We start from the raw sequence: 13,390 nt of genomic DNA on the forward strand, positions 1-13,390 counted from the left end.
CTGCAAATAAAGCTGCTAACTTGTTGATGTTACAAACATTTAAATTAGCATAAAAAGTAAAATGCTTGCTCACCTTGAGTCTGCAGCTCCGTTAGTAACTTGGGCCACCAAATGCCTCTCTGACTGGAATTCCGAGCATCAACATAGTTCAGGACACGAAGGTGATCAGGTACATTACAGTCCTGCAGTAATATTGGGACAAAACAGTTTCTACCTTCATCAAAACCTTGAAGCAAGGCCATTTGAATTTCATGTTGAACAAAACCACTCTTGAAGGCTTTTTTAGTCATAACTACAACAGTTTTGTAGGCATTTCTTATGCTATCATTAGCAAATTTCAATAATGATGTTCCTGGAGTATTGTCTCGATCATATTCACAACAAACAAATCCATGATCGTTTTCTAGTCTTTTAACAGTATCCTTTACCCACTGTATGTCTGGGCTTGCGTAACTGAAAAAAGCATGATATTTCTTTCCTGGAGGCAAAGTCAACTGCTGTTCCTCATGTGCAGTTTGACCTGATGCCGGAGAATATATTTGCTCAACTGGATCTTTCATTTGCTACAAAGAAACATAAAACCAATATTAACTTATATATACATTGTTGCACTGCTTCCAAAATAAAAAGGAAATACATGTTGAAACAACATCTATTATGACAGTTTGATCAAAGATAGGATTGCATGTTTTACCATTAATAATGCATGGATATCGAACAATGGCTTGCTTTTGTGATACCCTCGGCCTTGTTAGAGCTTGCGTAACATACATTATTTTCAAACTTATATACCCTATAAGAATGTTAATAATTATTAATTCACTTTATGAAATCAAGGTTTCGTCAACATATTGAATGACATAAAATCTTTATTATTGGCTTGATGTCAGCACTTCTGGTTGATCATGTGGATAGATCCTGTTGTTGAACTTCAGAAAGATTTGATATCGGTCAGATGTTTTCAAATTAGGCAACACTTGTCTTTGCAAATGGTATGTGCCTGTATATATATATATAGTCATGTTTGAAGTTACCGTCACAAGGAAAACAGATACTTGAGAGATTTAGGTCTCGGGTATGCAGCCATATAAACTTCTAGAAATATACCATGATATGGTTTTCATAGCAAAATAGATGAAAGGTCTATTTAAGTTTCTCTATAACGTTCAAGCCTACTTTGATAATATTTAGCATAATTTATTATTAAGACAAATTTGTGCCTGAAGTCTTAGTGTGACTTCTATAGCAAGTGATTGGGAAAACCTACAAACTATACGATATTCCATCAGGTATGGCCATTGTTACTAATATAATGAACAGCTTATTAACAAAACTAGACTCCTCGACAGAGGACGGAGGAACCCTCCTGGAATATAAAACGAAGAAGACCAACAAGGGTATCCATTTCATGCTAACTCTCAACCCCCTCTCATCCAATCTTACAACAGAACGTACACAAGCATTGATACCATACTGAATCGTTTGAATGTTTCAAAAAATGTCACAACAATCACTCTGAACAAGCGTTTGAAAATGATCTCATAACTTTGGGGAAGAAGGTGAATATCAATTAAATATTTTGCTATGAAAGCCACACCAGTGTTTGTGGAGTCACATCAGTCACTCTGACAAACCTTGTGACGATCAGCTTATACATTTTGGGGAAGAAGGTAAAACTACATGTAGATCTGTTATATATATATATATATATATATATATATATATATATATATATATATATATATATATATATATATATATATATATATATGAAGGCGACATCACAGCTATAGGACCTGCATCTGGGACTTTGACCAAATATGGGACAATTAGCAAATATAGATTTTGGGGAAGAAGGTTAATACAGGTTTTCAGATTTGTTGATAAAGTCACATTAATGACAGTTGAGCAACATTGGACTAAATGCTGATTGAGTATATTCATTGAAACCATCCTAAGCCTGCCCAAAAGTGACACAGATATTCTACAGAAGATAAGATAAGTTTTCAATACATTTACAATGGAAGTCAAAACATTTCTAATGGAAACCACGTTTAAAACAATTTTGACGGCGCATTTCCCATCAAACTTTCCTCCAATGTTTGAATGAAATTCTCGTATGTGTTCCAGAGAAACTAGGAGCTTGTTTTTATATTTGGTGTCAAAGAAAGCTACACTACACGTACATGTGACACCGATCAAAGCTTTTGATAGAACTAGTCCAAACAATACTTTTTAATTGAAACTGTCTTGGCTTTTCTTGTAAAGAGTTAAATTTTTAATATAGTTACTGAGACACCCACGCTGTTGTAGAGTAGCCACATTGAACACAATATTAATGGAGACTAATATAAGAAAATGTCAACAGATCTAATAAAACTTTTCATTGTAAAATCTATCTAGTCAATAAAGATTTCCCAAATATGTCAAATTAAAATAGCAGGGCTACCGAAATTTAGAAACAAAGAAAATTTAAATTAATGTAATTTCTCTAATATATTTTAAAGAAATTTGTATCCCATGCGAGTGTCCCAATTTCACGTTACAACTCTGTGGTCTTAGAAAAAGCAACTGTAAAACACGAGACAAACAAGTTTAGTGAAACACAAAGAACAATTTATTTTCCAAGTATACAATTTATAAATTTAAAAGGAACTTACACTACACTGTTACGATATAATCATAAAATTTATATCATAAGTCCAAAGGTATCGAATGTTCCGGATGAATTCCAGTGGTTTTCCCAATGAAATCCACTCTTAAATATGCTTGTGTGACACTTCAACGAGTTTATATACCACTAGTCTTGATGTATTTCAATGATATAATCCTGAAAATCCTTGAATTAATGAGAAATTAATCACTCTAATGTAATCAGTGTTATATAGACTGCCACTTGACTTATGCCGCAATAATCATTTTCTGAAATAATCTTTGTCATCTCGATGGCAATTTCAATCAAATTTGTGAAAGAGATCAAGTCTGCTTATTTATATTTTGGCAGTCAAGCAGCCAGAAATCAAGCCGAAACTTTCTAATGGAAAATATCCTGAACTCAAATCCAAGCAAACAAGTTAAAAATGTACTTCAAAGTTGAGTCTACAATCATGGACAAATGTTAACTATGTAATATGTTGTTTAGATATTTCTATCTGCTGAATCTAATGATTCTTTCAACAACGCTTTATTATAGTAATCTGATATTGATACAACTCTCAGGGAGATTCTGTGATGGAGATATGGGTTTACCAGTTAATATATGCCTGCTTTGGTAAATTAGGGATTAGGTTTTGTACTCTGATAATTATTGGTGACACTCGTTGAAATGTAGTTTCTGACATTCCAGCCTTATGATCATTGTACGCAGCTCAGCAGGTACAAAGCAATTAGCACAAGAGATGTATTCATGTAGAAAACGTAAGATTTGCGGATAAGAGTGTTTAGACGTATGTTATGGGGGACTTGGTAATCAGGGACAATTTTTGCAATTCACCGGGACATGCATGGGAATGTGTATAGAAGCAGCTAGGGCCAGCAGTTCTTCTGCTAAGGACAAGATATGCGACTATGTTGGTTAGATTCCCCAAACTAAGCAATCACCAAGGACAACGAATGATGTACTGGTTCGTTGCAAATCAGCTGGGTTATATAAAGTATTGCAAAGCATGTTGTGTTGGGATTAATATCATTTATCATCACATTAAAATCTACCGATGGCATCAAGTATAGTTGGTGGAGGATTAACCATGGATGATCCGGTGAGAACTTCTGAACCACATACAACTACTGGAAAGCTTTCTCACATACCGAAGCTGCTAGAGCCGAGACTCAAATCCACACAAAGGTGAGATGCGAGTACTCTTTAAAGGGGAGCGTCTTAGGCCATTTGGCCAACTACCACCCCAACATTAGGACAGTTCAGGTTGAAAAGTGAACTCTGAAGCTACAGAATGATATAATCAAAACACCTGCTTAAAAGTATCAGGAAAAAATCAAGGCAAGTTCTTATTCTTTAAAGACAATTTCTCAAATATAAAGAAATTAATTATAATAACCCTCTGCCAATAGTTTTAGTTATACTTATTACATATTAAAAATAATCATATTAATGCATATCATCATCATCTAAGAATAGGACATCTTTATTATATATTTCTTTCTTAAAAGCAAAATTTTGAGCAGAAATCTTAAACTTAGTTCCATAAACTAAGAGTACACACCTTATATTTCATATTTAAATTTACTGCAAAATGGTTTTCTGTGAGAGTCAATTTCCTTTCTCAGTTAATGATTGCGGCATCTATACAAATCATATAAACTATAAACAAAATGATAACACTGGCAACAAGTAATCTGATTTTAATTATGTAGTGCACTGCTTTCCTTTCCTAAAATGCCAAGTCCCCATTATACGATAATATTCACAGAATTGAAAATAATATGGTCAGTCTGATTCCTTATTCAGATTTGTTGTAAACTGAGTTGCATAAATCACAAAATGGCTACTCACAGTTTCCTGTTCAATCTTTGTAGATGTTTCTGTAGTGAAATGCTGTTTTCTGTCGTCATCTCCCAAACCTTCAGGGGCTTTGTGACCTCCTGCTGAGAACACAAAATAAGGTCAGTTTTAACAATACGATCATGGGATTAAATATGAAACAGGATATTCAAATATGCAATTCCAGTGCTTTGAATGGCTTATAATACATATGTGTTGTGCATAAAGGTCTTATGTAAATAGCTAGAATGTTTGTGCGAAAGAGATTTTAAAAAAATATTTTATTCACAGCCTAAACTCTAATCAGTAATATTTAGTTTGATGCAATTAATGCAATGTTTATTCCTGATGGTTACCAAGAATGTAAGGACGGTTCCTTTTATCAGGCCTCCATGAATCATACAATCTGGCATGTAATGTCGGTTATCAAGAAAAAGCTGACATAATTGTTTTTGTATACCATACCACAATGAATTATATTTTTGGACCTGTGATAACAGCTATTAAGACAGGGTTGATATAACATAGCTCTTTATATCATGCCACAGTGACCTATATTAAGTGCATATTCTTTCATGTGATGGTGGTCATCAAAAGGTAGCTGACAGAAACATGCCACAACCAGTTATGCAAAGTACTTATATTTGCATGTGACGGCATACATTTCTACTACTTTATTGTTGTACTTTTACCCCTGAGACTATTAAATTGATGAATGAGGATTTGTAATGCGGTGACATTCTTACTACTTTGCTGTTTTACTTCTGTGTGACAGACTTTTAAATTAATGGACGTGTATTTCGTTTCAAAATGAGGTGTAAACTGTACTTTCAGTTACATGCAATTATGAATCTGAGACGAAGAAATATTTCAAGAAGATATACCTTGTATAAATGACTGCACAACAAAATGTTTTATTTACACTTTCATCATTGTATGTTTCTTACCAACGAAAGCAGTATTTGGTTCATATGTGTATGGTCAGACCCTAGATGTATACTTCTTCAGATTGAGAATTATGAACTTTTGTTAACTAAATAATAAAATCATGATTTGTATTTGCTTCGCTGTTTGGGTATCTCTGCGAATATAGCGATGAACACAACTTATATTTAGACTCAAGGGGCCTATTGTGCCAGAGTTACATGTTATATCTTTGAAACTTTAATCTGGCATGCTCAGAAACCATTTTGTTATTTCTAGAACTGTTACCTTGGCCTTTGGCCTTTTGGATCACAAAGGTGTCTTTAATAACTCAATTGAAAGTCATCAATAAAGTATGATGCATGTAATTGCTGATGAACAATTATTGTGCACAACTCATGTTTCTTCTTTGAATACAGTACCTGTTCATAATACCCTAGAAGTACAAACACTAAATTACAAACCTAGCCTTCCTAAGGTGATTATTGTTTCGGGAAGTCAACAAAGTGCCTGGCCGCATAGGTGGGATTCAGACAAAAATGATCTCCCCATGGAGAGATGGGTTTGTGCTAAATCCCATCTATGCTTGCCCATTACTTCCAACCATTCTATGAAGCATCCTCATTTAAAGATTTCAAATAATCCCGTATCGAGTGTCATGTCCATATTATTGAGCAAATTGGAGGATTTACTGTGTATAAAACATTTACATTTCTATTTCTTACTTTTGTCTGTATGAAACACATTTTTCAGAACTGTTTATAAAATTCAAAATTACTGTGCAAACACTGCAGTTTTCTATATGAACTGCATGAATGTGCTGCTCCTGTATCAATTAGTGCTGTTGTTTTTGTTTTATTAATAATCAATGTCAAGTGATTTCTGTTAATGTCTGATGTGACTGTATCCTGTATGCTACTGAGATTTGATTGTGACATTTTCTTACTGTGATGGAATTTTAGTTTCTTTAGTCCTACTGTTGACTGAGTCCGTGAGGCTGATTTGCAAACTACCGCAAAATGATGCAATTTTTCACATTTATGGCATTGTTTGCCATTTGCTGGGCATCTCTGCTTTACACGACCAGGAAATCTTCCACACCATCCACAAATCTCAGGCTGCTGACTTTTGAGGTTGTTCCATTGTCCACTTTCTTTCAATGGATGCTTGACACCGCCACTGACATTGTTTCAAATTTTTCTTTAAGTCTCTGAATAGCAGCGACAAGTGTTTGCTGTTCCTTAGTTCAGTCTGTCATAGTGACTTAAACGAGTCTTGCACTTTGACAGAGATCATTCACCATTTCTGGATTCTGTTGTAATATGAATTGTCCTATATGTGTCCATTGATGCTGATATGCTTGATTTGTGTCTGTGGTAGTTCCAAACTCAGTTCCCTTAGCAACTATGTTTGCAATAAAATTTCCCACTTCCTCGTCTGTACTTTGTAGCGTTTGATACAGAGCTTCAGTTATCTGCCACTACATTCTTTCATTTGGCCCATATAGAAATCAAATTATTTCTGGAGCAATCTCACGTCATCCTTTATTTTTTGTGACATATACCAGCGCAATGCATTATCTGTTAACAGTAGAGGTAGGGCTGTTTTTGCCTTGTTGTCATTTAGTCCCTTAGTTGTTTAAGAAGTTGGAAACATGTCACCCATATCTTCGCATCTTGGCTTCCATCACCAGAAATAGGCAGCATGAGACTGAAATCTATGCAACTTCTATCCATTTCGATGCAGCAGAATCACAAAAATCAAAGGCACAAGTAGATCTCTAATGAGATATTTCCAGCCGACAGATCAGTTGATATAATTTAGAAATAATGTCAAAAGATAATTTCCTAAAGATGAATATACAACAAATTTGCTACTTAACTTTCATATGGAGTCAGCACAGCCTAAAATAAAATACAATTCCACAAAATCCAATAAAATTTAGAATATAATTTAACACAACATTTCCATTTTCAATTTTCCACCAAGCTGTAGTAGCACCTATTTGATGTAACTGCGCTATGGGAAATTAGTCATAAGCAAAAGGGTTTTTCTTTTCTATCTCTAATGGAACTCTGTTACCTGTAGTTCCTCATGCTGACACCCTGCATTATGTTTGACCTGGCTTATACAAAATCCTAGAGGACTTCAGAGAGAGCATTCCTTGAAGACCTTTTTGTAGAACTGAACTTCTGGTCTGATTGTGTTAGTTGCAGACCCTTTATCTAGCTCTAATCTACATATCAAAACGCACAGAATCTAAATTATGCAATCTAAAATAAAGCCATATATGTACTCTCCATACACACTCTTTTACCACTGACACGGTATGTTAGAATTTCCAAAAATATTATTCTGAGTAGGACATTACTTGTAAACTTTATCCTTATGAGTGAGCAAATTAATTCAAAATTAAACTGTAACTACCAAACTCTATTTTAAGCACTTTATACCTACCTAAAAGAGATTCAAATTTCCCTTCAACTGGTCACAGGTTTTAATGTTTAAAAAAACAAATATGGCCCCAGAATAGTAACAAGTTCTGCCAATCTTATGCATGATCAATTCAAAGTATGGATGATATATAGATTGTTCTTTATCAGAACCGGATGAAGCATGTGACCTCCACAATGGTAACAACCTCAACAAATCTCATACACAATCACCTAATTAATATTCAGAATATAGTGTGAGATAGATGTAAATTACTGAAATAATAAAACTTTTACTTGACATACCTAATAAATGCATATAAATAATGTGAAAGATATGTAAGTCAGATTACAAAATAACACAGTCTTTACTGTACTTGCTTATAGTATAGAAAATAATATAAAATATGTGTAAGATACTAGATACTAAAATATTGGCTTAATTTGACTAAGCAGGCATGAACAAAAGCATATTCTTACTTCCACGCTGATTTACCTTTTTTGTATTGTCACAATAAGTAGCACATTTCAGTTTCTGCGGGAAACAATTTATTATGATAAAGGTTTATAAATGATTAAATTAATACAAAAAAATGTTTACACAACTTTTTCCGTTTCTGTTTTGAATGACATTTGCAATAGATACACTAATGCACAATAATATAGGCAGGATAATTCAATATAAAGGATTTTAACTGATGTGGAGTAACCATTCATTTTTGACAGAAATTGAAGCCAGCATGTTGTTATTTTCAGTTACTAATTGTAAACTGGCACAACAAATCAAGAGCAAGTGTTAAGAAAGTCAAAGAGGGCCCCTATGGAATATGGAATATAGAATGAACACTTGATTTATGTGTTAAAAATAAGTATATGTGCCAAAGGAACTGATAATCGGAACGAAGACTCATGGCTCTTCAATGTCTCATCGCAACTGCATAACCTGCATAGAAATCTTATTAAGTGAAGATGGTTTAATGTAAAAAATCATTTTAATTTTACAGTATAGAAAATATATACTCATAGTGAAAATTTCTATGGTATTATGTCTAATAAAATAATGAAACCTACCAATCAATACTGAAATGGTTAAAAGGTTGTTACACACCTTTAGAGTAACTTTCCTATATCCTTACACAAGATTGGTCGTATGAAATCATTTTATTGCACAATAGTAGAAAAAAAAGATTAACATTACCGTCATTTTTTCTGACTGTGACATTCATTCTGGATGAGCAAAGCATAGGCTCTCGGGTATGGGTTGTCCAGTCCATTTGCACGACTTCAATCGAGCCATAATCCACTTGCCCTATATTAAACAACGAAATACCTAGTTGCACTGGTTGTATGACCTATAGTAAACAACACAACCAAGACTAAGTTACGGTGAGTTTAATTTATGATTGATTCTAATTCTCTATATATTCATTCATGTACACTTGGAGCCTGTAAGGTGTTAAATCAAGTCCAACAGTGGTGTATAAGCTATTCAGTCATGAAAACCATGAGCTTATAAGAAGTTCAATCATATGCACCAATGGTTTATGAGCTGTTTTTTATATTTATATAAAATATTTGAAAACAAAGCAGAACTGCCAACTTTATATATATATATATATATATATATATATATATATATATATATATATATATATAACCTAGCAGCATACTTTGAATGTAAATGATACGAGTATCCCACTACTATTAAACTATCCCTCTAATACTAAATATGTTAAGTGCTCGCCAGGGTTCATGTATTTTTGTATGATATTGAATTTCTCATTTACATATTCTCCACATATAGTGTTTGGAACCTAATGCAATTTTGCTGCATTAATTTGTTCCTGGTCATCATCTTAAATTAATATATTGATATAGTCTATGCTTTGTCAAGTTTATTCTTCAAAATTAAGTCTGATAGATTAAAATAATAGTTAATATAATTATGGCATTGAACCTGTAATCTTTATACTTCCTGAAGGTACATTTGGGTAGGGAATGTAACTGACTAAACATTTATGTTACATCAGTTAGCAAAAATGAATGAATGAAAAAATATAGTGACATTCTTCTTTTCTGATTTCCATTTAAAACATTTTTATGTTCCCTGGAGTATGTTTTGTATTTTAAAAATGCTATGCACCTTCGTCTCCAAACTGCGATGAACACTCCTGGACAGTACACAGATCATTAGCAAGTTTATCCAGTCCACTGTTTCTCAAAGCAAGTACAAGAGCAGCAAGTGCTATGTTGCCTTTATCTATGATTGCTTCCAGGAAACGAGCGGCCCTTTTCCGTCTTTGTTCAAGGCTTTTGAGTCCTTCAAAAAATAAATTGTCCAAAATTTCTCTGGATACAAATGTGTCCTTGAAATGCAATGGCTCAATTTCTTCCAGGAAGATGTCATACTGACGACTTAAATTATTTTTAATCATCTCAGGATTATCGGTGACTGTAAAACTGGCCTGCACATTCAACGGTGTATAGTCTCTGCTTTGTCCATCTGCACCTTAATATGAAAGGAATGAATACAATTTAACATTGCTAATCAGTGTGAGTAAGAAACAATTTTTAAAAATCATTTTGATGAAGTTCCTATCAACAGGAGGTAAAACCTTAAAAGTTCATTAAGAAATAAATGAATTATGGACAAGCATTATACTGGAACAATATACAAATTATAAGTAACATGTCGGCCATAATGCTTAATAAAGTTCACATTGTTACAATCAACTGCAATTAATTTCTTTGCTTTTACAGGCTCCTGTAGTTACCTGTTAGAAATCTTAAGTTCCCCAAGTTTATAATGATAAATTCAAGACTAAGTACACAAGCAATGTTTCGTTATGACATTACCTACACAGCATAAGCACTGCCAGAGACTGACTTTAATTTTGATTTTTCAAACATTATTAACATATTAAGACAATAATAATGAGGAGTCAAATCCAAATGTTGCACTTATTATGCATAAATATCAAATGTGGCAAGACATATTCAATTATAAGTGCAGGTACATTTTCAGGTTTGTATTTACCTTCAAAATTTGGGTCTTCATTGTAACAATGCACCTGAACATGTACAATCATTTCACCCTCAGGAAGAGATGAGAATATTATCTTTCTCGTTAACAAATCTGATACAAAGTTTTTAATTCCGTTGTGAACACAGAAAAATCTTAATCCCTCCTTTGTAAGGCTCCCTAGTGGCTTAAGACATATGAAGACACTTCCAGCTTTCCATGTCAGACATTGTGATCTCATGCAATGGTCAAAGATTATGCGGCCCTTGTCCAAGTAAGCGCTAGTTTTTGACTCTGCATCATTCAGTATGTTTCCATCCTTTAACATCTCCAATGTGAAGGTGTAGTAGACTACACTGGTCACCATTGCTGAAATATATTTCGAAATCTTCGATCATTTTTGAGAAATACATGGCGATGACATTTCCTCAATGACACCATTTTTGTTCATATCAGACATACATATTCTTTTGCCGATTATTTGGCACATGTTTACTTTTGATGCAAGCTCAATCTATACAGTGCCAATTCAATTAAGTGATAACGTAAGATTTTGTTTCAAATTCAAGTGTTAAACATTTACCTACCACTTGAAAGAAGAATACGAATACCAAGGGATGAATATTAAGATGCATACCCTACGGTATATAATATAGTCCATTGTTAGATTCATATATATATATATATATATATATATATATATATATATATATATATATATATATATATATATATATATAAAATCATGTGACAGAAATGTTAAATGATCTTTTAATACAGTAATCCAACTTATCAAGGGATGACAGCAATGGCACCAGTTGAAACAGCCTTCATCTCTTCATCTACATAACAATTTCCATAAGAAAGACTGACGCTATATGGAGTTTAAATATGGCATGGAAAGATTACATGGTGGTATATAATATTTTACTAATGTGCAACTAAATAATAAATGATAATAAACAAACATATGGAAGTGTGAGCTGCTGATCAACACTGAATATATAAAATAATAAACCTTTTTCCCACGCAAAGTCACTCTACCCTTAGCAATTCTTTCAAAACAATGCTACACACACACACACACACACACACACACAGATATATATATATATATATATATATATATATATATATATATATATATATATATATATATATATATTAAAAATAACATGCCTTTTGAAGTGTTGGTATCAAACAAATTTCATATACGAATATTAGTATATCAAATTGTGATCCACCCATGGTGCAATAATAAACACTGTTTCAATGTTAGTTTATGTTTCAACAGAAGGTTATCGCTTATATATTCTCTAAATCTGTGATAAACTTCCACTGATCAATCATTAGTGATGTAATAAAATAAATATATCAAGTATCTTCGAAATGAATTAAACATGGGACATAGTTTTATTCAAATTCTCTCTCTCTCTCATGCGTAAGAGAAAGAATACGGCGAAGTCTGTGGAGTGAGAGAGAAAATGGAAACTTATGTTGTACCAAGTAATCTACAAGAACCAGGGATTTCTTAACGGTTGGAATCTGAAAAAAGTGTTTGCGATACCTTTGATAAAAAAGTTGCAATAGCCTGTCAAGACTATACAGTACATATTTTGGTAAGGAGGAAGACATAATGTAATCTAGTTAATGCTGTATTTGTTTTTATTTCATTATTTATATTTATTAAACATTAAATGTGCCTACAAAATGGAATATTTAATATTAAAAGATCCAATCCCCGAGCCTTTCATTCTCACTGAAGTAGATGGTAAGGCATCAAATTATTCAAATAATAAACATAGGAGTGGGCTATAAATATATGCCTTTATGATAAGTCTTTCCAAACCCCACCACCACATCTCATTACAGAAACAAAATTATTAAGTACCAGACTGTTAACATACAAGCTAGCTGGTTTACACTTTGTTACCAGATATGGCCATACCATTAGTTTCTTGATCATGGCTCATGGGTTGTGGATCATGTTTCCTTTCGATTTGATGTCTCAATCCCTGCACTATTAGGTCTTGCTGAGTTTCATTCAAGGCATGAAATAAAGATGAAAATGCTTCAGGAAGCTGTGCCTTGATCCTTTCAAGAAGCTTTTCTGCCATTTGCCTTCTTCTCAGTTTAAGCATCGTTTCATTTTCTTCTGAAGACAAAAGTCTTTCCTTCTCAAAGAAAGGCAAAATAATTCCTGGAGTAAGCTCTTCTAAACTATACTCTTCAACTGACGGCCATGCCTCAATGAGGTTTTCTACTGTGTAATTCCACCCAGTTGTCATTTCTGTGATAGAAACAAATCTAAATGTATCAAAAGAATTAAGGCGAAATAGGAAGCAAATAGACAGGTAAACTTGTATTACAATAAAATACAAATGTTGACTTACCATGACACAGTTTTAAAAGTCTTTTATGTTTCATTTAAGCAAGATGTATTTGACTTCAGTACATGTATGTATGTGTCCATATTCAGTTGTACCAATCCAGGTTGCAAATGCATTGTGTGTG

The 13,390-nt window shown here is 33.2% G+C and overlaps 1 protein-coding gene across 4 annotated transcripts in view; it reads right to left on the reverse strand.

Annotated features, from left to right (window-relative positions):
• LOC149770708 (uncharacterized) overlaps positions 1-13,390 on the reverse strand; it is a 140,042-nt gene that overhangs the window by 24,576 nt on the left and 102,076 nt on the right. For 3 of the 4 annotated variants that reach the window (XM_089949205.1, XM_089949206.1, XM_089949209.1), the window contains exons 15-20: positions 12,825-13,166; positions 10,892-11,245; positions 9,998-10,363; positions 9,053-9,163; positions 4,511-4,602; positions 74-563 (exon numbers count right to left, since the gene is read on the reverse strand). In XM_089949205.1, coding sequence (XP_089805331.1) covers positions 74-563; positions 4,511-4,602; positions 9,053-9,163; positions 9,998-10,363; positions 10,892-11,245; positions 12,825-13,166 — 1,755 coding nt within the window. The remainder of the gene's footprint in view (positions 1-73; positions 564-4,510; positions 4,603-9,052; positions 9,164-9,997; positions 10,364-10,891; positions 11,246-12,824; positions 13,167-13,390) is intronic. The other variant, XM_089949208.1, reaches the window with a different exon arrangement.

The sequence above is a fragment of the Sinohyriopsis cumingii genome, unplaced genomic scaffold, assembly GCF_028554795.1.
Source record: "Sinohyriopsis cumingii isolate HCF-2022 unplaced genomic scaffold, ASM2855479v2 utg002465l, whole genome shotgun sequence".
Taxonomy (NCBI): Eukaryota; Metazoa; Mollusca; class Bivalvia; order Unionida; family Unionidae; genus Sinohyriopsis; species Sinohyriopsis cumingii.